At 39.3% G+C, this 27,927-nt stretch overlaps 1 protein-coding gene across 12 annotated transcripts in view; it reads right to left on the reverse strand.

Annotated features, from left to right (window-relative positions):
- Positions 1-27,927, reverse strand: part of CACNB2 (calcium voltage-gated channel auxiliary subunit beta 2) — a 464,597-nt gene that overhangs the window by 243,077 nt on the left and 193,593 nt on the right. Inside the window, exon 1 of one of the 12 annotated variants that reach the window (XM_086334117.1) lies at positions 3,038-3,749. The exons of the other annotated variants lie outside the window; for them this stretch is intronic. Coding sequence (XP_086190243.1) covers positions 3,038-3,118 — 81 coding nt within the window. The 5' untranslated portion in view covers positions 3,119-3,749. Of the gene's footprint in view, positions 1-3,037; positions 3,750-27,927 lie in introns of those variants that run through there. 12 annotated transcript variants of the gene reach the window in all.

Here is a 27,927-nt window from a genome sequence, read left to right on the forward strand (position 1 = left end):
CATAAAAGAAGCAATTGATAAACATCTGTTGAATGATTGTTGAACGCTTATACAGAGGACTTGCTAATTCTCACTGCATCTCAGAGAAATAATAGGTAGTTACTATGCACTTGTTTAGGGCTTCCCTGGTGGTTCAGTGGTAAAGAATTTGCCTGCCAAAGCAGGAAACACAGGTTCAGTCCCTGGGTTGGGAAGATCCATTGGAGAAGGAAATGGCAACCCACTTCAGTACTCTTGCCTGGGAAATTCCATGGACAGGTAAGTCTGGCGGACTGCAGTCCATGGGGTAGCAGAAGAGTTGGACGTGATTCAGTGATGGAGCACACATCCTCTTGTTCATCTTACAGCCAGGAAACCTCTCAGGCATGTTTAAACAGACACCTAGACCAGATACCACGATATTGGAAAAGAAAAGTGGTGTTTCACCCTGAGCTTGGGCTTCCCTTATGGCTCAGCTGGTAAAGAATCCACCTGCAATGCAGGAGACCTGGGTTTGTCCCTGGGTTGAGAAGATCCCCTGGAGAAGGGAAAGGCTACCCACTCCAGTATTCTGACCTGGAGAATTCCATGAACTGTATAGTCAGTCCATGGGGTTGCAAAGAGTCAGACACAACTGAGTGACTATCACTTTCACCCTGAGCTTGTGATTTTCAGCAATACGTATTTGCATTTATCACTTTGAGCCAAGTATGTCTAAGGAATTCTCTAGAGCAACAGTCCCCAAGCTTCCTGGCACCAGCACGCTGTTTCATGGAAGAAATTTTTCCATGGACCAGGAATGGGTGGTTTGGGGAAGATTCAAGCACATTACATTTATTATGTACTTTATTTCTATTATTATTACATCAGCTCCAGCTCACACCATCAGGCATCGGATCCTAGAGGCTGGGGACCCCTGCTCTAGAGGAACCAGGGATGGAGAGATGCATGACCTATTCTCACCATCACAAAGTTCACGATGTGGTCTGAGACATGATGAATTATTTTATTCTCTTCTTGAATTCGAGTCTAAACAAATGTTTAAATGAAAACTGGCAATGGCAAAGGCAGGTATATCGGGTACATTTCACCGTACCTAATAGTGAAAGGACTCAGAGAAATGTCATTCACCACCTAAAACAACCACAACTGATTGAAACAGAAGTGATGGCCAACATTTGAAACTGTCTCTCTACACCCTCTATTACAAATAAAGGCATTCTATAATATTCAGAAACATTGATTATTCATTCCTTGAACAGAAAACACACACCTCCCAAATGACAGTATTCTCTGTAATGTCACACTCATAAAATTTGTAAACTTTGCTTTCGACAAACTCTGCTACAGAGACTTGTGTCACCAAATACAACAAACCAGGAACAGTCTATTCTAACCTAAGAAAATACAAGTATTCTGACTCTATGAGAAGAACTGCTTCTAAACTTCTAGCCAGGGACTTGAACTTTTAAAAAAATATTAGCATAATTGAGTCTGAAGGGAACCTAACCCAACAGTGGTCTAAGCTTTTGAAATGTTTCAAGTTTTGTCCTCCTGGCAGAAATACTCTGTTAAGCAGGCACTGCTTTGGGAGAATTAATCTTTTAGGAGGATTATGCAGATGAAGGAGGGGATATACTTCTGAAATTACTCCTTTCTTCGGTGTTTATGTACCAGGAGAAAGTGGCAGACGCCCCTATAGGCACTGGAATTAGCCATTGGAGCCATCTGAACAGAGAGGGAATGAAAACTCACTGGTCCTTGAGTTTTCTCTCTTGATTATACTGTGAAGGGGGGCAAGGAGAAGGATAAAAAAGCCACAAAAGCAATAATATCAAGATAAGAAATATTCATTTTTAATTGGGATATTACAGTTGCTTTACAATATTGTGTTAATTTCTAGTGTACAATGAGTGAATCCACTATACGTATATTAATTTTTAATAATGAATAACCTGGAAAAGTTTGTAAACTTTTGGAGATAATTTTGGGAGCTGTGTTTTAAACTAAGACACATGTCTTTGTTAAATATTCTAAAGAATATCCATAATAGAAAAAAATCATAATCACTGTTTTCAGACCAATTGTACTATGTCATAAAATGTAAAAAAAAAAAAAACAACACCCAATTAGTGAATTTCAAGTTAAGGTACTACAAATGATCTTTTAACCAAAAAGATGGAATCCTTTCTTTTTCTGAGTTAAGCAAACTGTAATCATAATCAGATATGTCAAATTCTGTGACAAGTATGGTTGGGTTGTAGGTGTGAGCAGCAGCTAAAACACTGGTGTAAGAGACACAGTTCATCTGTGAGAACTTGTGAAGTAGAGTAGAAGGGAGAGTAGAAGGGAATCCATTTGTTAATTTTAATGCATCAAGCTCAGGAAATCAGACAGCCAGGGAACTATAGTCATTCTTTTTTAGAAGTTTTCAGACTATTCTCATTATTTTGAGCTCAATCTAGTTTATATTTTTGGTAGGAAACTAATTTGAAACAACATTAAGGAGTCAAATTTGATTAGGATTAACATACTGTTATTCCTGGAATGTTAACCTTTCACTATACATGTCCATTATGGATTAACAGAAATTAGTCAGAATGAAATTGAGAAATACCTATTTCTATCTTGTTTCTAACACAAAAGGAACAATTTCCCCCAATACTGTAAACTCTACATGTGCTACCTTTAAAATTTGACTTAATGCCCCTCCATAATATTGACACTCTCTTTATCGAACCTAAAGAATTCTGGGGTTAAAAACATCTTAAAATCATAAATTTGGATTCATAAATTTTAAGTTCTGGGTGTAGATGCGACTATGAGGCAACTTAAAAATGCCAAAACAAGTAAAGAGTTTATGTCCTATAGTTTATATTTTAGCAAGTACACCATCAAGCTTTTGCCAAAGGCTGTCTAACATGTAGAAAGATCTTCCTGTGATTTTCTAAGGCAAATACTTTCTCCCAAACACGAAACCCCTAGATGTCTTTTAAGTTCTCAAAGTATTTCTGTTTTAGATATATTTTGAAGAGAGAGGAAATCATTGTCTACTTACCCAAGAGACATTTTTACCCTTAGGTGTCTTTAGCATGGCAACATGCAGGGCTGAGGTGGCCAACAGCAATTTCACCAACATGGACAATCCAGGGAAGTAGATTTCAAAAGTCTCTGTTACCCAAATGCAAAAAGTTCCCTGGTTTGCCAGACACAGATATCATAAGTAAAAATAAAGATCACCTTCAGGGAGCCCATTTTTCTTCTTAGGGCTAAGCATGTAAACACGCACATCACAGATCACTGCTCTAATTACCCAGTCTATGAAGGCAGGCGCTGCTGCATAAGGGTCTTCTCTATGTCCACAAAATGGACAAAATCCAGAGTGCAGTATCCCCTTAAAAAACACAACTTGATTCCAGGTGGAAACGCCCAAAAGCACAGAAGAATTCTTCCTTCACTGCTAAAGTGCAACTCCCAAGGACTCCCCAAGAGTGAACAAAAGGTTGGCCGTGCTGGCTGACAGTTACTTAGCAAGAAAAAGAGGGAAAGCAAGTTGAATTTAGGAGACTTTGTAGGTTAGCTGCTGGCGGCATCCATTTTAAGAGGCGCCTGACTCCAGGGCTGCCCGGGAGGATAAAGAGAAAGCGGAGCTCAGTTTCAATAAATAATACATAGTCTCAGGTACAGTCTGTGCCTGGTGGGACCTTCTGCTCAGCCTCAGCCAGGAGAGATCGCTCTGCGCAGCCCGGAGCCTCCCTGTGCACCTGTTGTTGGTGAGGCGGCTCGGTGCCAGGCTGGTCTCCTAACGACCAGGAGCGTTTGTTTATAAGAGAAGAAAAAGAGAAGCCCCAAGAGGGGGGCAAATGAGAAGCCCCAGATGCAAGAGCAAGGCTGGAAATCAGTGCTGGTCCCCTCCCCTCGCTTCTGCGCCCTTGTGCCCGGTTTCTTTTTACCTCCTGTCAATCTAGATTAACTAAGCAGATCCAGGCTAAATTTTGCTACTACCAGTAGTGATTAGTTTGAGTTGGCGAAATCGGATTATACAGGCGGGCCTCTGCCTTCTCCCCCAGGCAAGCCACACCAAGCGACTGGAAAGCTGCTGTCCTCCTCACCAGACTGGAACATTCTGGAAGGTTCTGCCAGGGGAACTAGCTCACAGGAGAAAAGTTGGCTACCTGAGGCTGCTCAGATACAAACAGAGCAGGGTGAAACCAGCCATTTCACTCTGTACTTTGGTTTTCTTCCAAATTCTAATGTTCTCTCTGATGGAAAGTTAAATTAGTACAGGAAAAAAAAAAAAGCGTAGCATTTTCCCATTTCATCAAAAATTTTATTCCTGATGCTAGATTTCTAATTTTTTTAAAAAATAGTTAAGCTACAAAGGTTTACTCTATAGCACAGGCAACTATAGTCAATATATTGTAATAATCTATAATGGAAAATAATTTCAAAAACAACATATGTGTATATGTATAACTGAATCGCCTTGCTGTGCACCTGAAACATTTTAAGCACACCTCAGTAAAATATATATATTTAGAAAAAAATACTTTATTCCTGGCAGGGTAACTACCTTGATGGAGAGATGGAGGTCATGGGAGTCCATGGAAGGGGCTTCGCTGGAAGTCACTTTTCTTGAGCATCTATTATATGCAGGAATGGCATGAAGGAATTTATATAGTCTCATGCCAAATAATCCTGGAAATAAGTGTATCACTTTAAAAAGGAAGAAATTAAGATTTAGATATGTTAAATCCCTTTCCACAAAGATATGTTGAGCCGAAGCAACACTGTTTAAATTCCTCTCTGTGTGAAATCAAATGGCATCTGGATTTTTTCCTCTGCATCTTTTCCAATATATTATTCTATATATTTTAGAATTAAAATGTTTCTTCCTCCCAGTTTTATCGAGATATAATTGGGATACAACACTGAAGAAGTTTTAAGGCATACAGCATAGTGATTTAACTTACATATACCATGAAATGATGCCCACAGTGACTTTAGTGGACACCCATCATCTCACATAGATACAAAATTAAAGAAATAGAAAAAAAGTTTTTCCTTGTAAAGAAAACTCAAGGGAAAGGAAAGCAAAAGTAAACTCTGTGTATGCATGTGTATTCTAAGGACCATATGTTGCTCTTAAGTGTCTAAGAATTCTCTGGAATTATGGTTCTTACTCATTTTGAAAATAACGATGCTATAGGGCTCCTCATAAGAAATACTTTGGGTCAAATTTTTGTAAAGTACAAAATAGCTCAAGTGGGGCTATACAGTTACCCACACAAATATCAGTGCAGCAAGCCAAGGGCCTGCCTGGGACTCTGTGCTAGACCTTCAATAGGTATGTCAATAATAATTGCTGACATTTATTGAAAACGTGCTAAGTATGTTATCTTTTTGGTCTTACTCAAAACAACTACCTTATGAAGTGGATTTCAAATGATTTTGGTTGAGTTAGTATAAATCAATAACAAATTTTTAAAAACTCGGATTTCCAATTAAAATGATAGATATGAGCTAAAAAATCTCCCCCATTTAAAATCTGAAGAAAAATGAAAACAGACACCGGAGTAGAGATACAAGGATTTTCTAGATGAAACTTTTCCCTGCAAGTCTGTGTGTGTGTGTAGTCTCATTTGTCTTATGATGCCAGAGCTCCTTAAGGACTTACTCCAGGTCTACTATACTTTTTCTCTTCAGGGAAACGGTACTCATGGTTGCTCAATAGCTGTTGCTGACTAATTAGTTGCTGTTCCATTATGAATTTTAAAATGGTCCTTTGAATATAATGTTCTGTTACAATTTTTTTTTTTACAATACAATACTATCAAGAAAGAGATAAAGCAATGTGCAACTTAGTGTTTTGACTAAAACATAAATGCTGCTGCTGCTGCTGCTGCTAAGTCACTTCAGTCGTGTCCGACTCTGTGCGACCCCATAGATGGCTGCCCACCAGGCTCCCAGGGATGGCATTCTCCAGGCAAGAACACTGGAGTGGGTTGCCATTTCCTTCTCCAGTGCATGAAAGTGAAAAGTGAAAGTGAAGTAGCTCAGTTGTGTCTGACTCTTCGCAACCCCATGGACTGCAGCCTACCAGGCTCCTCTGTCCGTGGGATTTTCCAGGCAAGAGTGCTGGGGTGGGTTGCCATTGCCTTCTCCAAACATAAATGCTAGGGATTACTATTTAGATGTGTATTTTTAGAGTTTATATTTCCTAAAACTCATAAAGGGATGTTCAGCACAAGTTGAGTGTTGGAGAAGGAAGTTGTAGAAAAGTAAGACCAGACCATGTAACTCCAGACATTTAATTTCAGATCCAACTAGAAATATTTGATTTCAAACTACAACTAACCTTTTGTTCTTTTGCATCGTCATGGTCTGATGTTGTTATGGGTTGAATTATATTTCCCTAAAAAGATATGGTTAGGTTCTACCCGCCCCCCAAACTTCACAATATGACCTTATTTGAGAATAAGGTCTTTACAGAGGTAATCAAGTTAAAACATGGTCATTAGGGTAGGCCCTAATCCAAAATGACTGCTGTCCTTACAGAAAAGGGAAATTTGAACATAGAGATAGACATGCATGGAGGGAAGATGATGGATGATGTGCAGGAAGAAGACAGTCATGTGAATGAAGCAATGCATCTCCAAGCCAAAAAACGCCAAAAACGCTAGCAAACACCAAAGACTAGAAGACGCAAAGAGTCTTCTTCGGAACCATCAGAGAAAGCATGGCCTGCAGATATGTGGATTTCAAACTTGTAGGTTCTAGAACTATGAGTCCATATATTTCTTACTGTTTTAAAATGCCCAGGTTTTGGCACTTACAGAAGGCCTAGCAAACTAATGTTGATGTCAATTCAATAATCCTTCCTTTTTTTTTTCTTTTCAGTGACTCTCTGGAGTGTTCCAAGCTTCATTTATTAATTTCCCTACAAAACCCTAAAGGTAAGAATGTCAGAATATTTAAAACTTGAATTTTAAAGTATACCTATATTATTTTACCCAGTTGACTTCAATTTTCACTTAATTTGTAGATTATCTACACATTTCACATAGTAAGTCTCCTTAACCTACGGTCCTTAGATCCCAAGGAGCCTATGAGTAGAATTTAGGAAGTTCAACACCTTGAATGGAAAAATTAACATCTTATTTTCAATAATAAACTTCAGACAAAAATTTGGCATTTCTTTCAATTACGAATGTCAGCAAAAAACCATAGTAGTGGTGGCAGTACCTCTGACGCCAGCAATAGAAATCACAGATATTTTCATATCAGATTATAATTACTCCAGATATCTGGAAGTATGTCTATCTTCTAGTTTATAATATACATGCTGAGTTATTTAGGGGAAACCTGCAATTTGCTTTGTAATTTACACCGACATGTGTAAAAACATTAGGATGTTTTGATGATGCAAGGCTGGCTGGCTGGTTAGATAGACATGTGATAAAACAAGTATATTAAATGTTAATGGGAGAATCTAGAGAGAGTACATAAGTATTCTCAGTAGAATCATCACTATTATTATTTAATATGTAAAAATAAGTCATATTACCATATTAAAGATTTGGTTTTTAGTATATTTTGAAAAGTATATCATTATATGATTAGTTTCCCTTGTAATTCTACAAATTTCATATTACACACTTGAAAGTACTGTTACAAGAAATAATTCTTAGGGATTTACCAGACTACAAAAGGGTCCAAGGCACACTCAAGGATTTCATCTATTTAGCCAACAGGCTATGAGAAGGTGTTGTCATCACTTAGACCACCCTAATTATCAGAAAAATGCAAGTCAAAATTACAAGTAGAACTACCATATGATCCAGAAATCCTACTCCTGGGCATATATCCAGATAAAACTATAATTCAAAATAGATAGATGCATCCCAGTACTCATTGGAGCACTATACACAATGGCCAAGACATGGAAGCAACCTAAATGTCCGCTGACAGATGAATGGATAAAGACGACGTGCTACACACACAATGGAGTATTATTCAGCCATTTAAAAGAATGAAATAATGCCATTGCAGCAACATGGATGGACCTGAAGATTATCATCCTAAGTGAAAGTCAGACAAAGACAAATATCATATGATATCACTTCTATGTGAAATCTTTAAAAAATGATACAACTGAACTTTTTCACAAAACAGATTCACAGACTTAAATGAACTCATGGTTATCAAAGGGGAAAGATGGGGGGAGGGATAAACTGGGAATTGGGATTAACACATACATACTCTCATATTTAAAACAGATAACTAGTGAGGCCCTACTGTATAGCACAGGCAACTCTGCTCAGTATACTGTAATCACCAAAACAGGAAAAGAATTTGAAAAAGGATACATGTATATGCATAATTGAATCTCTTTGCTGTACACTTGAATCTTACCCAACATTATTAATCAACTATACTCCAATATAAAATAAAAATTAAAAGAAAATGAGAATGAGGTATCACCTCACACCAGTCAGAATGACCATCATTAAAAAATCTATAAATAATAAATACTGGAAAGGATGTGGAGAAAAGAAAACACTCTTACATTGTTGATGGGAATGTAATTGGTGCTTCCACTACGGAAAACAATATGGAAGTTCCTCAAAAAACTAGAAGTAAAGTTGCCACATGATCCAGCAATCCCACTCCTGGGTATATATCCAGACAAAGCTACAGTTCAAAAGACACATGCCCTGCTATGTTCACTATTTACAATAGCCAAGAAAGGGAAACAACTTAACATCCATTGACAGATGAATGGAAAAAGAAGATGTGGTTCATGTATACAGTGGAATACTGCTGCTGCTAAGTCGCTTCAGTCGTGTCCGACTCTGTGTGACCCCAGAGATGACAGCCCACCAGGCTCCCCCGTCCCTGGGATTCTCCAGGCAAGAACACTGGAGTGGGTTGCCATTTCCTTCTCCAATGCGTGAAAGTGAAAAGTGAAAGTGCAGTCGCTCAGTCGTGTCCGACTCTTAGCGACCCCATGGACTGCAGCCTACCAGGCTCCTCCGTCCATGGGATTTTCCAGGCAAGAGTATTGGAGTGGGGTGCCATTGCCTTCTCCACAGTGGAATACTACCCAGCCATAAAAAAAGAATGAAACAATGCCATTTGCAGTGCCATTAATGAACCCAGAGATTTTTATATCAAGTAAGTCAGAAAGAGAAGGACAAACACCACATGACATTGCTCACCCGCAGAATCTAAAATATGACACAAACGCACATATCTACGAAACAGAAACACACTCACAGACACAGAGAACAGACTTGGGGAGTGCCAAGGGGAAGGTGAAGTGAGGGAGGGGTGAACTGGGAGTTTGGGGTTAGCAGATGCAAACTGTTATATATAGAATGGATAAACACAGGGAGTTATATTCAATATGCTGTGGAGTGGAGCTCCACTCTTTTCCATTCATAATGGAAAAGAATATGAAAAAATTATATGTATAACTGAGTCACTTTGCTATATAGCAGAAATTAACACAACGCTGCAAATCAACTACATTTCAATGAAAAAAGAATTTCATCTGTAAAAGTATCAGGAGGAAACTGATAAACAACAACATTACTCCACAAAGCTATTTCAACAACATTACTCCACAAAGGAAAAAAGAAAAGCATGTCTTTAAACTGTCTTATAACAACCATGTGCTCAAGTAAAATTCTGATATCTGATAAATAATTGATTTATAATCTGTGCTAGGTAACTACTGATGTTACATACAATATTCCAAAACTTAATGGCTTAAGTAACAATTAATTAATATTCTCTCTCAAGGTTCTGTGGGGTCATTGGGCTCAGCGGAGGGGTTTCCATCTGGGGACTCCAATGCGGTTATGGTTGGATGGTTGCTGAGGCTGAGTCATCTGAAGGCTTGACTGGGGTGGACATCCCAGATGGCTTACTCATATGCCTAGCAGATGACACTGGCCATCTGCTGGGACCTCAGCTGGGGCCGGTGACCACAGTAAAACGTGCGACCTCTGCATGTGGCTACAGTGTCTCCTGGCATGCCATGTAGGTTCCAAGAGACAGTGTCCCATGACAAAGCATTCCAAGATACCCCAGGGGGAGATGCAAAGGTTCTTTCTTGACCTTAAAAATCACACAGCATTACTTAAATCATAGTTTACTTGTCAGGACTGAGTCACAGGACCAGTCCAGATTCAGAGGGAAGGGACAGTACAAAGGCGTGAGTACTGGCCACGTGGCTCTTGTGGAGGGCAGAGGGGCACCTGTAGACACCAGCTACAACACATCCCAAACCACCACACACAGCTGGGTGAGGACCTGGGCATGTAAACCTGGATTTGATGGGATTTCTGCTAGTCATGCTTATCCGTGTCTCCAACATAGCTAATTATCTAGCTAATTATTTCTCAAAGAGTCCCAAATGAATTCCTTTCCTGGTGAATTTCTTATTTTGGCCCTGGGTGGTAAAAATGGGGCCAAATATGTGATTTAGTACTCCCTAGTTCTCCATTATCTCTAAAATTCAATCATTCTCATTTAATTCCTTCAGTAAGAGAGATCTTTCTTGAAAACAAGAGATTAGTGGGGCTTTTTTTTTTTTTAAAGTCTTTGTACCCTTTCCATTTCAAAGATCAAGCATACTGCCAAGAACACAGAAGTGCCCTCAAAATGATCAAGCAATTTTCATCATCAGTAAATTAAGATGTGCAAAGGTCTCGTGGCCTTTGGAAGCTTTGCAGGAATAGAATAGAAGTACTTATCAATATGAACTCACAACCCGTCTCAATTCCCAGGCCAACTCTCCTGGATTAATTTCTAGGGAGAGAATGGGAGAAGTTTTTATTTCTTGTCATGGCTTAGCATTTTCCTTTCAGGCATATGTTTGCAATAAAGGATTTGAGTTTTATTGTGCCCAACCAGGTATATCCCATAGATGAAAGATACTCCAGCAGATGAATCTCTTAACTGACCTTTTAGTAGAATTTTAATGAGCAGAAACAGATAAACTGTGTTTAACAAGTTAGACCTGTGTGTTAACAAGTTAGACTAAAGAAAAAAATGCTTAAAAATAAATTCCTGGTCCAGTTAATACAGGTCTTTCAGGGTCTGTATTTCCCCAAAGATTCCTGCTAAGAATTCTACAAAACATTATCTCATTGAGTTAATGAGTCTTCTTAATAACCTATATGACAGGGACTGTTACCCTTTTCATTTACAGGAAATTACAAATGACCACTGGAGCACCCAAATCTGACCCTGTATGGTCTGATGCCAACATCTGTCTGGTTGGTTGGTCCATCTTTCAGTTATAATAAGAACAGCTGACCAGTACTGCCACCCACTGAGATCTGAGACAGATTTGCTGTATCCCATTCTCTTAACCCACCTCTGATTTCAGCCATGGCTGCCATTTACTCTGAGTCCTACTTCAAGCCCAAGCCAGGCAACTTCCCACTCTATTCAACTCATCAATTCTACCAACATCTGCTCAGTCCACCAGCCTGCCCAGAAGTTGGGGGTGGGGACTCACTGCCTCTAGAGTCAGCTGAATGAACAGAGGACAGGAGCTGGTGAACACATGTTCCTGACTGCCATCAGCCTGAGAGTGACAATTCTGGGAGGTTTTGGTACAGTTCTCAGGGAAGCTGGTGGAATCTAGTCCCCTTTGCCCACAACCTTGATAATGATCTGTAAAAATGTTTTTAAATTTATTTTTGGCTGCACTGGGTCTTCGCTGCTGCCTACAGGCTTCAGTAGTTGCAGAGTGTGGGCTTAGCTGCTCCACAGCATGTGGGATCTTCCGTGACCAGGGATGGAACCTTTGTTCCCTTCATTAGCAGGTAGATTATTAACCATTGGATCACCAGGGAAGGCTGATAATGACCTTTAATATTGGTTTTCCTCATTCCTTATCTCCCAGAGACCACCAGCTCAATAGATTGCGTACACTGAATCCTTGTCTCAGACTCTGCTTTGGGGAAACAAGATATGTTATTACATGTATCCACTCGAATTAGTGGAGAGAATGGAACAGAAGTTCCAAATCTGTGAGTGTTTCTTCAGTGAATTCACTAAGTGAGCCCCTCCTGAAAGAGGTTTTTGGAGATTACTGAGTAGCTGTAGCTTTCACATACAGGCCCTTTAGTAATCTTATTAGACAGTGATCCCCTTGAGAGTAAGTACTTTGACTTTCAGAGTCATTTCTCACATTGCACCCCAGTGGCTGCCTGGCATTTAATAGATGCTCAATTAGCACAGGCTGACAAGTAAGTGGTTCTCCCTCTTGAAAGTATTACCACTTTATGTCCTATTCTGTTAAAAATGCAAGCAGTATCTTCTGTAGCATATCCTCCATAGGCAGTTTTCTCTTATTAAGCAGTGCTTTATAAGGACTTCATAAGGACACATCTACCATCTAACAATCAGACTCAAGCATGGCAGAAAGAGCTAAGACTTGGAGTCAGACCAGGGTTGAATTCTGACACCTGCATTTACAAAATATGGAAACTAGCACAAAGTAATTAACTATATTGGACCTGTGTCCTTATCCACAAAGACTCCAGTTATACCAACGCCACAGAGTTTTTGTGAGCGTTTTATGAAATTACGTGTAAAGCATGTTGAATAGTGTAAAGCACACAATGGTTCAGTGCCTGAGATCTACCTGCTCCAGGGTTCTTGCTTGGTTTTCATGACGTATTTATTGTGTGATCAATATATAAAGCTGTTTGAGTCTTAGATTTCTCTATTGTAAAGGAAGGCTAATATTAATAACTTTCATATCTACCTAATGTGGCCGAAGCCAAATCAAATAAAATCATGCATGTGAAAGTTACTTGAGATTTGCAAAAGTGATGACAGGCAATGGAGGAAGTGGGGGTGACGCTGCCATACACAGCAGTACAGTCTGTGCACTGCACAAAGGCCCTTCAAAATTAATAACTGACTCAATCATTCAACATAAACCTGAGTCTATTCAAAACAAATCTATGTGTACACATGTTTTTTGAGTGAGGCCAGTTAGCAATATATATATTTACTTTTAATTATGTTGAATACTATAATGAATAAATTTATGGACTACTGAAACATACAAGTTATAAAAACTTGGCTCTGATGATTTGAAACAGCTGTCAGAATTGTTTTGTTTAGCTCAAGTCAGGGCTTTTAGTATAACACCAAGGACTTTGAAGAGCTCTGTATTTAGTTTAGATCAATCTGAGTGTTTTTTCCAATGTTTAATTTTTAATTAAATAGGAAATTTTGTCACTTACAAATAGATACCCAACTATTGCATAAGAATCTCAGTTGCATTCATATTTTGTATATCTGGGAAAAAATCATTTGGAAAGGCAATAAAAGCCAACCAGAATTATGATATTTTTACCATTTATTTATTTATCCCAGCATGTTCTAAGCATATTTTTGTGCCATTGGCCATGTCTTTCCAATCTGAATATTACTAGTAAGTTGCCTAACATTCTGTCAATAGGTCATGAGACTTATGAAAAATTGGTCATCCTGTGATGACTTATCGGCTAAATGCTGACCTTTTGTGGATGACAAATTCTTCAAGGGCAAGAACCATATTCATCATTTTAATATATACTACTATGACATATTATATACAAAAAAATGTTGGCTGAAATGATAATACAAGTGTCTGCCAAGTGAACTTCAAAGACACATCCCAGCAGAGCATGCCGCAGAGAGGGCAAGGAAATGACAAATGTCATAAGACAATGACTTTTCAAGCAAGGGGCTAACCACAGCTTCCTGCCCCCTTGAAGGGCCTCATCAATAATGATGTGTCATTCAGTAATAGTTGCAAAGCCATTTTCTTGCTCTTTCTGACTGAACAATGGAGAGAAGGGAAGAAGTGGCAATGAGGAAGAGTCAGGGAGGGGCTGTCTGAACTTCTTCCAGGAAGAACAGAACTGTTTGTTTGTACCAGCCCTGGGACAGCTTTCAAAAACACAGCTAAGGCCATTCAGATTTCATTAATTTGGCCAACCAACTCAGTTAAAATGTCCTCAATAAGAAAAAAGGTGAAGGAATGGCTACAGTGAGAATTCATGAGCTTTGCAAGCATCCTCCATTTTAACCCAAATTTAACAGAAAAATTTTTAATTAAGAATTTCCAGAAGCAATTAACCCAAAATATGTTGTGAAAAGCAGAGTGACTATCTTTGGCTACCTTAACCATTTTCTATTTCCTTTATTATAAATGCAATTCCATTTAAGTAAACCATGACTGGGGACTTCCCTGGTGGCCCAGCGGTTAAGATTTCACCTTCCACTGCAGGGTCCTTGTGAATTTGATCCCTGGTCAGGGCGTTAAGATCCCACATGCCTCGCAGCCAAAAAAAACCAAAATAGTTTTTTAAAAAAGCAAACAATATTGTAACAAATTCAATAAAGACTTTTAAAATGGTCCACATTAAAAAATCTTAAAAATAAATAAACCATGTTTTATGAGTAAAAATAAAAGAAGCTAGGATCACCCTCTTTATATTTCTTTTCTCCCTTCTGCCAACAGCCACCATTGCTCAGACTTTTATCCTCTTACTACGTCATCTTGAGAATATCTGAGAGTGTGGTCCTCCCGACTTTCCCCATCTGAATCCAACTGTCTAAGCTGCCAAAAGTGTCTTCAAGCTTGAGTGCCTCTGTTCACATCAGGGTAAATTTACAATGGATAAGATAGCTTCTTATTTCTTCCCACATCAAGTCGTAATCCAAATCCTGCCTCTCTTTGGTTGCATGTGTAGCACTTCTATGATTAGGCTTGAAATTAATCTAAGCAGTGACTGTCATATTAAGAACAATCATTTCCTTCTAATTAGATATGTGAATACACAAATCTTTACATTTGCCAGAAAATATCTATTTCTGAACAGGACTCAGGCTACGCACTTAGATCCAGGATTTGCGCCAAAACTTATGCATAAATAGCCACATTATAACTGGTTATAGGAAACTGGTTCCCAGACAAATGCCCACAGAAGATCTGTCTAAATGAGGATAACAGTTTGGGGATTCAAAAACAGTAAGATTTTTTTCATTGGAAGAGATGTTGTTTTAGTCTATGTTATATACTATTAGTGTCATACACTATTAATCACTATAATTATATAATACAATGCAAATTATGAGTACTATAATTATATATGTACACTATTAATTACTATAAATACTATTAATATAAATTCCTTGAGGAAAGGGATTATTTGATTTATCTTTATGTGCCCCATAAATAACAGAATCTGGTATGTGCTAGGCACTAGATAAATATTGAACAAATGAATAAACCTAAACATAAAGCTAAAAATTAAATGTTTAATTTTATAGTGCATGAGATATCACACTTTAATTATCACCTGTTTTATGAACTGCTATATATACATTTCATCTCTCCCTTATATAATACATCCTTATGTAAGTTTATGCTAAGATTTGGCATTCACTCTTGTCTCCTCGGTTGATTATGTTTTTTCCTTGCTTTGTTTGGTTGAAAAGGGCAGAGATCACTAAAGCCCCTGCTGTGCCCCCAAGAGGTGGGGTCTTGATTAAAGGATACATATTTGTAGGAACTCAGAAAAGCTGAACAATGGGCAGAGATCACTAAAGCCCCCACCATGCCCCCAAGAGGTGGGGTCTTGATTAAAGGATACATATTTGTAGGAACTCAGAAAAGCTGAACAATCAGACTTTCAGAAAGGCTAGGAGCCATTTCACATCTTCAAACTCATGCCTCCAGACACACACACACACACACACTTTTCATCACATAGCTTCTGTCTCCTTATATTACTGGGTTTACCAAAATGTTTGAGTTGTTCATGTTATGGAAAAACTCAAATGAACTTTTTGGCCAACCCAATACTTATACTCAAAATGTTGGCTTGGCCCTGAGTCCAAATGACTATGACTCTCATGCACAACAATTTTTCAGCTCTTGCTTCCAATGCTAACTGAATCTGTGTCTTCCCCACTCAAATTTCTAAGCCAAACTTTTATCTTGATCCAACACATTTTGGCTGCCCATTGGGGTGGGGTGGGAGAGAGTATAGTTCACGTGGGTCACAGAGGGCTGCCCTGTGGCAGGAACAATGAGTTCAGCAATTTCACAACATCAAAGGCTACAGGCTGGCAAGGATGTGATTGACATTTCTAATAAGCTGACATAATTATTCACTTCTTTATATTGTTCGTGACTTCCCTGGTGGTTCACACGGTAAAGCGTCTGCCTACAATGCGGGAGACCTACGTTCTATCCCTGAGTCGAGAAGATCCCCTGGAGAAGGAAATGGCAACCCACTCCAGCATTCTTGCCTAGAAAATCCCACAGACAGAGGAGCCTAGTAGGCTACAGACCATGGAGTTGCAAAGAGTTGGACATAACTGAGCAGCTTCACTTTCACTGTCTTTCACTTTATATTGTTTATATCCGGTTCACTCTTTGCTTCGAAGATTAAGTTAATATGAAATTGTCTGAGTTCATTGTTTTTTTGCCCTAAGTATGCAACCATTCGAATATTTTATATGAATCTGAAAGCAATGCATGGAACAGTAATGTTCTGTATTTATGATTAGTTATTATTTGGAATGACTATGAAATATATTTTAAAACTCTGACTTAATGACACTTATGGAGGATTGGCCAGGAATGAAGAAAAGTTGAATCATAAGTTCTTGACTTAATCTGAACAAAGTCTCATACTCTGGTTGCAATTAAGTCCCATACTTTGAAATCAGAGAAATCAGTTCATATTACTACTAATAAAAGCTGATGGGGAAGCTTTACTCTGAAATTTAAAATCTTGAGTTTACTTGGGCTGCACAGCAATTTTTAGAAGCCATTAATAAAGACACTTATTATGTTAGTCCAGGTTTTACAAAAAGCAGAGCCATTATTTAAAATAAATAACACTGGAAAACCATTCTTGCGTGGGAGAAGATGAACAGACTTTATTTTCCTCATGCAGCAATTCATTTACTATGAGAAATCTTCTCTCTGCATGCCCTTCCATCAGTTCCTAAGAGCTGATCTTCAAAAACACATGTCATATCTATTGCCTGATTGAGGCTAATCTCTCCCCTTCATGAAGAACTACTAGCATTAACAGGATAATGTTGGAAAATACATTCTGAAAGCTGGTGTTTAGATGGCACATCAGTACTTACATCTGACCCTTCAGAGCTCTAGCAGTTAACTATGACCTATACCCTGAAATCTAACCATAGATGAAACTGTACCAGTTCTAAATGAATGCCATTTTCTGTAGGTAGTAATGGAGCAGAGATGATAGAAAGAAATCCTCAGCGACTTAATTAGCACATAAAATGCCATGGAGAAGTGCCAGTCTCATCAAGGACTTAAAAAGGTAGAGTAAATATAAACTATCCAATAAACTCAGAAAAAAAGTCAAATTGTCATCTCATGTTTCATGAAGCTGTAAGGTAAACAGAACCCAAATCAGGGTCTTTTAAGAGTATTCTTTAATTTGATTATCCTGCCAATCATGGCTCAAGAGTCAAGTTCAATGGAAAAAAAAATAGTGCAATAAAGGAGCAGACAAGAAAAATCAGAGGAGTACCCTCCAGCAGTGATGGCTTTTCCCTTTGAAGTAGAGATTCATTTCAAAACTTTTAGTGCTTCTTGGGCTGTAGAAATAATAATTCTATTATTTTTAAATGGTAATGAGTACATTATAATCATAGTTCAGAAATGAAAGTTCTATGAAATTGGTTTTTTCAAGAGGGATTGATCAGAGTGCCTTAAAAGAATACATTTTTAAATCAGGATAATTTAACTGAAGTGGAGATCTGCCCTATAAAATAAAAAGTACACAGATTTCTCTTTTAGAATGTTTGTGATCCCAAAGGAAGAGAGGTCATGACCGGTGGAAGCTTTGACCTCTGCACCCACCTTCAGACAAAAATTAATAGGCAAACTTTGCTGAGAGTGCTCAAATACAAGATCACAAGTTCTAAGGTCTGTTTGTATTGCTGTCTTATTCAAGTCTGCAGAGTAGAAATTTTTTGTGTTGGTTTCTGCTGTACAACAAAGTGAATTGGCTATATGTATACGTATATCCCCCCCCCTCTTGGAACTTCCTCCCTGCCATTCCACCCATCTAGGTCATCCCAGTGCACTGAGCTGAGCTCCCTGTGCTTTATAGCAGCTTCCCCCTAGCTACCTATTTTACACATGGTAGGGTGTGTATATCAGTCCTAACCTCCCAATTTATTCCATCTTTCCCTTGCCCACCCTGTGTCCACATGTCCAGTCTCTATGTCTGCATCTCTATTCCTGCCCTGCAGAGAGGTTCATCTGTACCATTTTTCAAGATTCCACATTTATGCATTAATCTTTCTTATTCCTTTACACTTAGGGCGCCTCGCTCCCTTCTCTATTTTTTTAGAACTGAAATTTATTTTCATCAAAATAAATGGATAGGTAAATTTACTTCAGCAATTTCCTTTTTAAGGAAAGCTGTCAGAGTGGCCCACCACACACTGTTGCCCATAGGATATCCTATTTCTTTCTGTGGCATCTACAATGATTTCACAATGAGAGGTCAGTAAAAATCCCAAAAAGAACTTTCTAGAAGTACGACATCCACATTATATCTCTCATGGTAGACATTTACCAGAACTGTGTCTGCTCAGATCCAACGGTTCCAGTAAGGTCAGTGATACACAAGGACAAACTAATGGCATGAACCAATCAAGCAATAAAAGCTGTACCTTAGAAGGAGATAATATGTTATTTTACGTTAGCTCTTTTATTGATAGAGTCTTCAGTGTTAACTGATTCTATAAACTTCAATGGTAATTCAATATTATAATTCAATAAGTTGTCAATATTTATAGAATGTCTCAATAAAATCTTTACTGTCATTATTAGTTACTTAGATCAATTCAAATATTGGTCTTTACTCTTTTAAGTTAGTAACAAATTTAATAACAAAACCAGAGATGTACAGAAATAGACAATTACAGGCCTTTACTCTTGACAAGTTTTTATCAAGCACTGATTCTACTAGAAAGGCAATTCTGGATTTTTCCTACAAACTCCAGTTGCCATTAACTACCTGGTCCATAATCCCCGTTTATATAACTCAGAAACATCATCACTGCTAAGCTTGAAGATGTTCAAGCTTTACTTTCTAAGATTTAACCACAGGAAAGTGTGGTTCATTAAGAAAATCATGATCGTGTTCTTTGTATGTGTAAAGATCATCTGTGGTTTCTGCCATCTCGGATGTATTCTCTTTTCCAGAAACAAATAGAGTTTCCTTTGGAAATTCTCTTCCTCTATTGTATGCTGGCTTGACAGGAGTCTGTCAAGTTTTCCCCTATTCTGGCCTGAAAAGATCCTCTGTGGTCCTCTCCCCCAGGAATGTGAACCTTGACACAAGCCAACTTGAGATGAGTTTTACACTCGTCTCAGAAGAAGGGTCCAGCCATGATTTCCAACACTCCCATCCTGATTTGCAAATGTTCTTTGATTCTCTGAGCTCTCCTCAAACAATTCTGTGTACAGAAATCATACTGAGAGAAGATCAAAAATTAAATGAAGATGGTCCATCCTGGAGATGCAGATTCTAAGGGTGTGGGATGGTTCCAAGGATCTGCATTTCTTGGTCAAACAATAATTTGTCCAAGAATTCTTAGGCCAGTGATCAGAGAACACACTCAAAAACACCGCTGTAAATTGTCAATGAATTCTATGTTTAAATGAAAATGAGGTGATTTCTGTCCTGTATCATTAAATTATCTTGTGCTGTGCTTAGTTGCTCAGTTATGTCTGACACTTTGTCACCCCATGAATTGCAAGCCCACCAGGCTCCTCTGTCCATGGGGATTCTCCAAGAAAGAATACTGAAGTGGGTTGCCATGCCCTCTTCCAGGGGATCTTCCCAACCCAAAGAGCAAACCCAGGTCTCCCACATTGTAGGCAGATTCTTTACCATCTGAGCCACCAGAGAATTCTGACTTCCAGGCTCCTCTGTCCATGGAATTCTCCAGGCCAGAATACTGGAGTGGGAAGCCATTCCTTTTCCAGGGGCTCTTCCCAACCCAGGGATTGAACCCAGGTCTCCTGCATTGCAGGTGACTTCTTCATCATCTGAGCCACAAGGGAAGACCTAAATTATCCTAAGTACTCTTTATAAAGCTTTGGAAAGTGATGATTAATACGTAAAAAAGTGTGTTACCTTGAGAGAGAAGAGAAATTCTTGATCTTTTGATTGATTCTTTTTTTAAACTTCCCCTTTCCTGCCATCCTGCTCTCACCCCTTTCAATTGGAACCCTTGAAAATCATGAAGAAGCTTCTGTTCCTGATGAGAGTGTGTCCTATTAATCTTTGTAGAAAAAAGGTTTCGATCTGCTCCCTTTGAATGACTATCACTTTATTTCATAGTCTGGTATCTGCTCAAAAGAACAATCTGATTTTCCTGATAATGAAATGACCAATGAGGACTCAATGATTCATTTGGGGAAAAAGTGAGAGATAGAAACTCTAACATACTCAGGGCCTTAGAAACTCTGAGGCTTTGCTCAGAGTCCTTCATTCTGCATTGTTGTTTGGAAATCAGAGTGGGTTATATAAATTATTTATTCTCTTGGTGATGGAGAGGAGAATGGTGAATGCCTCACGACAAAACTACAAGGGAAAAAAAAACCCAGTAAACAAAAATATGAAGCTGCTTCTGATTCAAACAGAAGAGAATTGGCTGTTGTGTCAAGGTAATACCAAGAAAGAACAAATAGAGGAGCCTAGCTCAATGGGAAGCAGATCTATTGAGCAGAAAGGTCATCTGGCAATAGAAGCCCTCTGAACCAACAGCACAAAAGGCTGCATCAGAGCACGGCTACCTGCCTGGGCTTCAGTGGGGGAAGGAGGATGGAGGCATTTCCTAAAATAGGTGTCCCCAAGTTATATATGGCAAAGACATCAGGTAACACATAGAACCTTTAATTCAAGGCTTCAAAAAACAATATGGTGGGTTTTTTATTTTTCAATGGCTGTGTTTAAAGACACTCTCAAATTTTTAAAAATTTGCAATTGGAGGATAATTGCTTAACAATGTAGTGTTGGTTTCTGCCATACAATGTGAATCAGCTGTAAGTATACATATATCCCTTCCCTCTTGAGCAAATATTTTACAAAACATTTTTTAAAAACATATTTACCTATTTGGCGAAAGGTGTTTGTTTTTTTTTCCTGGTCACAGAGCTTGCAGGATGTTAGCTCCCCGACCAGGGGTCAAACCTGTGCCCCCTGCAGTGGAAGCATGGAGTCCTAATAACCAGTGTTTTAAAATGAAGCTAGTTTGTAACATTTGGGTTAATCACAGACTGAATGGACATGAGTTTGAGCAGCTCAGGCAGATGGTGAGGGATAGGGAAGCCTGGCTGCTGAAGTCCATGGGGGTAGCAAAAAGTCAGGCACAACTTAGCGACTGAACAACAACAACATCATTGAAATCAAACTCAGCTCTCTCCTATACTCAAGCAGGTCCTTGCTGTGGGCAAACAAGCTGATTCTTGCTTGAGATCATTTAAAGAAATAACCAGAATCTAACCTATATAATGAAAAGAGACCCAAAGAGTAAATGATTACATAGTTTCAAACTCTTGCAACAAAATTAATCTTCTGGTTTAGAGATAAAAAAGAGACAGAGGAACCCAACTTTATACATGATCAGAAAACTGTGTGTACATATGTGTACATCTACTTATACACATATACACATGTATATAATGCAATTTATGTAAATATAGAATTAAAATTGCATTATTATAATGACCATCAGAAAGAGAAGGGTGGTCATGGAAAAGTAAGAATTTGATCATATTTCTCTATTGATTTATTTATTCAATAAAAATGTCTTGAATGTTGGCCAAAGGCCAGGCATTCTTTCTGGACAATAGGGATGTGACACTGCAAAGGGAAAAAACAGAACATGAACTTCAGAGGTGGGTGTCAGACACATAAAGGACTGATTATGATCAGATAGAGTAAGTACTACTATTGAAAAAGAGCAAGGATGCCTGCCCTAGACTTGGGAGCAGACTCTATGAGAAGCAGAGGCCAAAGGTGGTGGGAAGTGAATGACATTAATGCTACTGGGACATTAGACTGTGAAGATGCTAAGGGTTAAGGCCTAGGATACAAACAAAGGCTTGATCAAGGAGGGTCTTGTAATAGAACTACCATACGACCAAGCGATCCTACTTCTGGGCATATACCCAGAGAAAACCATAATTCAGAAAGATATGTGCAACTCAATGTTCATTGCAGCCCACTGTTTACAATAGCTAGGACATGGAAGAAATCTAGATGCCCATCAACAAATGGATAAACAAGACGTGGTACATATATACAATGGAACATTAGTCAGCCATTAAAAAGGAATGGAATTGGGTCATTTGTAGAGATGTGTATAAACCTAGAGACTGTCAGAGTGAAGTCAGAAGGAGAAAAACAAATATTGTATATTAACATATGTGTGGAATCTAGAAAAATGGTACAGATGAACTTAGTTGCAAAACAAAGAGATACACAGATATAGAAAACAAATGTATGAATATCAAGCAGGGAAGGAGGGGTAGGATGAATTGGGAGATTGGGACAGACATAAATACACTATTGATACAATGTGAAAAATAGATAATGAATGAGAACCTACTCATAGCACAGGGAACTCTACTCCATGCTCTGCGGTCACCTAAATGGGAAGGCAATCCAAAAAAGAGGGGAGATATGTAAACATATGGCTGATCCACTTTGCTGTACAGCAGAAACTAACACAACACTGTAAAGCAACCATATGCCAAAAAAAATTAATTAAAAAAAGAAGGGCCTTGTATTATAACATGTTGCTTGGATTGTCCTGTTATTCCCAGAGAATGGAAATCCACTGAGGATTTTAAGCAAGGAAATAACATGCTTACTTTTGAGAAAAATCACAACGGTGACTGCAAGGTGGAGAAAGGAATGTTGAAGAATGAAGGCTAAGACATTGGGATGAGTCAGGAAGCTCCCACAGCAATGCGGGGGGAATAACTGGAGCTTAGACGAGGGTGTAGCTAGGTGGAGGAGAGAAGAGAACAGATTCCAGAGTGATTGAAAGGGATGACTGGATCTCAGAGGCAAGAGAAAGGACAATGACTCACGTCTGGTTTGGACCACCGGGCGGATGACGATGCCTTTTAATCTGATCTGCATTGTGGAATTAGAGACGGGTTTTGGTGGGAGAGGGAAGAGAGAAGCAGAGATGAGGAAGACCAGAACAAAGGTGACTGAATTCCACCTTCATTGGCTGTGTCTGCAGTGTCTGCTGTTTCCAGATAAAGAAAAGAGGAGACTTTGGATGGTTCTGTGGGTCTGAAACTTGGAGGAAAGATCTGAGCTGGACATACTGATTTAGTGGCCATCAGCATAGACACAGAATAGTCCCAGCTATCATTTTTGCCATTTCTACTAAGGCACTTTTCTTTAGCTTTTCCTTCTTTTAACCATTCCTCACATGTATGTTGGTATTCATCAGTTTCTCTAAGAATTGAAAACAGAGGTATGACCATGAAAACAAGTAACAGTATAAAAAGAAAATGAAAATCTAATCTGTAAGGAAGAAGAAATAGGAGGAGATATATGGAAACAGGCAAACGAGGCATCACAGAAGTGAAGACAGAGATGGTTCAAGAGAGTCAGATGGGGCCAAAACCAATGGATCTGACTCTTGGCCCATTTTGACTGGAGGAAGATGATTCACCAGGCCAGCATAAATTAATGGAAATATTTTCTCAGATGATTTATGTTACTCTGCTCAGACCTTGTATATCCCTTCAGACCTTCTGTTACCTAGGAAATATTCTGACAATTAAGGCAATTCAGAGTGCATATGAATTCAAAAGGACTTGACCATTCTTCGAGAAACAGTTCTTAGCCTGCAAAGCAAAGTGTTTGAGCCCTCTCCCATTTTTGAGCACATCAACTACCCCCTCAGAAGACAGGCCTAAGAATCAGCCAAAACCTACTTTTCTTGTGTCAAAGTACTTGGAGTGCTTATGGAAATTTCTCAGCTAACAGATTCCTCCACTTCTGGATTATTTTCACTCCATGCATTTCAAGCAGACTGTTTTTTAATGGGCTAGGATAGGCGTTATATACATTATTTTATATCTTATAAGCCTTCCTGGAGGGAGATAAAGGATACAGGCATTTACCACATTCAATGTTTATTACAAAAAAAAAGTACTTGTTGTTAAAAGTCTAGCAACATAAACAGTAAAATCTCACCTGGTCCTTGATAAGCCCACTTCTGTGAGCCACCCACACATTGGTATAGCCTTCTTGGCCTCTTCTTAAATACTGCTGCTGCTGCTGCTGCTGCTAAGTCACTTCAGTCGTGTCTGACTCTGTGCAACCCCATAGACGGCAGCCTACTAAGCTCCCCCATCCCTGGGATTCTCCAGGCAAGAACACTGGAGTGGGTTGCCATTTCCTTCTCCAGTGCATGAAAGTGAAAAGTGAAAATGAAGTCGCTCAGTCGTGTCCGACCCTCAGCAACCCCATGGACTACAGCCTTCCAGGCTCCTCCATCCATGGGATTTTCCAGGCAAGAGTACTGGAGTGGGGTACCATTTCCTTCTCCATCTTAAATACTATATAGACATAAATACAAACACCCAAAGAGACATAAACACAAATATCCATGTAGTCATAAACAAAAATATCATATAGACATAAATCAGATCAGTCGCTCAGTCATGGTCTGACTCTTTGCGACCCCATGAATCGCAGCACACCAGGCCTCCCTGTCCATCACCAACTCCCAGAGTTCACTCAGACTCACGTCCATCGAGTCAGTAATGCCATCCAGCCATCTCATCGTCTGTCGTCCCCATCTCCTCTTGCCCCCAATCCCTCCCAGCATCAGTGTCTTTTCCAATGAGTCAATTCTTCGCATCAGGTGGCCAAAGTACTGGAGTTTCAGCTTTAGCATCATTCCTTCCAAAGAAATCCCAGGGCTGATCTCCTTCAGAATGGACTGGTTGGATCTCCTTGCAGTCCAAGGGACTCTCAAGAGTCTTCTCCAACACCACACTTCAAAAGCATCAATTCTTCGGCGCTCAGCCTTCTTCACAGTCCAACTCTCACATCCATACATGACCACCGGAAAAACCATAGCCTTGACTAGACGAACCTTTATTGGCAAAGTAATGTCTCTGCTTTTGAATATGCTATCTAGGTTGGTCATAACTTTCCTTCCAAGGAGTAAGCATCTTTTAATTTCATGGCTGCAGTCACCATCTGCAGTGATTTTGGAGCCCAGAAAAATAAAGTCTGACACTGTTTCCACTGTTCCCCATCTATTTCCCATGAAGTGATGGGACCGGATGCCATGATCTTCATTTTCTGAATGTTGAGCTTTAAGCCAACTTTTTCACTCTCCACTTTCACTTTCATCAAGAGGCTTTTGAGTTCCTCTTCACTTTCTGCCATAAGGATGGTGTCATCTGCATATCTGAGGTTACTGATATTTCTCCCGGCAATCTTGATTCCAGCTTGTGTTTCTTCCAGTCCAGCGTTCCTCATGATGTACTCTGCATATAAGTTAAATAAACAGGGAGACAATATACAGCCTTGACGAACTCCTTTTCCTATTTGGAACCAGTCTGTTGTTCCATGTCCAGTTCTAACTGTTGCTTCCTGACCTGCATACACATTTCTCAAGAGGCAGACGAGGTGGTCTGGTATTCCCATCTTTTTCAGAATTTTCCACAGTTTATTGTGATCCACACAGTCAAAGGCTTTGGTATAGTCAATAAAGCAGAAATAGATGCTTTTCTGGAACTCTCTTGCTTTTTCGATGATCCAGCGGATGTTGGCAATTTGATCTCTGGTTCCTCTGCCTTTTCTAAAACCAGCTTGAACATCAGGAAGTTCACGGTTCACATATTGCTGAAGCCTGGCTTGGAGAATTACCCTCGTCCAAGGTAAGGAGCAATGGCTGCGCTCTGCTGGAGCAGCTGTGAAGAGATACCCCACGTCCAGTGTAAGAGAAACCCAAGTAAGATGGTAGGTGTTGCAAGAGGGCATCAGAGGGCAGACACACTGAAACCATACTCACAGAAAACTAGTCAATCTAATCACACCAGGACCACAGCCTTGTCTAATTCAATGAAACTAAGCCATGCCCATGGGGCAACCCAAGATGGGCAGGTCATGGTAGAGAGATCTGACAGAATGTGGCCCACTGGAGAAGGGAATGGCAAACCACTTCAGTATTCTTGCCTTGAGAACCCCATGAACACTATGAAAAAGCAAAATGATAGGATACTGAAAGAGAAACTCCCCAGGTCAGTAGGTGCCCAATATGCTACTGGAGATCAGTGGAGAAATAACTCCAGAAAGAATGAAGGGATGGAGCCAAAGCAAAAGAATACCCAGCTGTGGATGTGACTGGTGATAGAAGCAAGGTCCGATGCTGTAAAGAGCAATATTGCATAGGAACCTGGAATGTCAGGTCCATGAACTGAGGCAAATTGGAAGTGGTCAAACAAGAGATGGCATGAGTGAATGTCGACATTCTAGGAATCAGCGAACTGAAATGGTCTGGAATGGGTGAATTTAACTCAGATGACCATTATATCTACTACTGTGAGCAGGAATCCCTCAGAAGAAATGGAGTGGCCATCATGGTCAACAAAAGAGTCCGAAATGCAGTACTTGGATGCAATCTCAAAAATGACAGAATGATCTCTGTTCGTTTCCAAGGCAAACCATTCAATATCACAGTAATCCAAGTCTATGCCCCAACCAGTAATGCTGAAAAAGCTGAAGTTGAACAGTTCTATGAAGACCTACAAGACCTTTTAGAACTAACACCCAAAAAATGTCCTTTTCATTATAGGGGACTGGAATGCAAAAGTAGGAAGTCAAGAAACACCTGGAGTAACAGGCAAATTTGGCCTTGGAATACGAAATGAAGCAGGGCAAAGACTAATAGAGTTTTGCCAAGAAAATGCACTGATCATAACAAACACCGTCTTCCAATAACACAAGAGAAGACTCTATACATGGACATCACCAGATGGTCAACACCGAAATCAGATTGATTATATTCTTTGCAGCCAAAGATGGAGAAGCTCTACACAGTCAGCAAAAACGAGACCGGGAGCTGACTGTGGCTCAGACCATGAACTCCTTATTGCCAAATTCAAACTTAAATTGAAGAAAGTAGGGGAAACCACTAGACCATTTAGGTATGACCTAAATCAAATCCCTTATGATTATACAGTGGAAGTGAGAAATAGATTTAAGGGCCTAGATCTGATAGATAGAGTGCCTGATGAACTATGGCATGAGGTTCGTGACATTCTACAGGAGACAGGGATCAAGACCATCCCCAGCAAAAAGAAATGCAAAAAAGCAAAATGGCTGTCTGGGGAGGCCTTACAAATAGCTGTGAAAAGAAGACAAGTGAAAAGCAAAGGAGAAAAGGAAAGATATAAACATCTGAATGCAGAGTTCCAAAGAATAGCAAGAAGAGATAAGAAAGCCTTCTTCAGCGATCAATGCAAAGAAATAGAGGAAAACAACAGAATGGGAAAGACTAGGGATCTCTTCAAGAAAATCAGAGATACCAAAGGAACATTTCATGCAAAGATGGGCTCGATAAAGGACAGAAATGGTATGGACCTAACAGAAGCAGAAGATATTAAGAAGAGATGGCAAGAATACACAGAAGAACTGTACAAAAAAGATTTTCACGACCCAGATAATCACGATGGTGTGATCACTGACCTAGAGCCAGACATCCTGGAATGTGAAGTCAAGTGGGCCTTAGAAAGCATCACTATGAACAAAGCTAGTGGAAGTGATGGAATTCCAGTTGAGCTATTCCAAATCCTGAAAGATGATG

The sequence above is a fragment of the Bos grunniens genome, chromosome 13 (assembly GCF_055505025.1).
Source record: "Bos grunniens cultivar Pamir isolate PY7600 chromosome 13, Bosgru_T2T1.0, whole genome shotgun sequence".
In the NCBI taxonomy this organism is placed as follows: domain Eukaryota; kingdom Metazoa; phylum Chordata; class Mammalia; order Artiodactyla; family Bovidae; genus Bos; species Bos grunniens.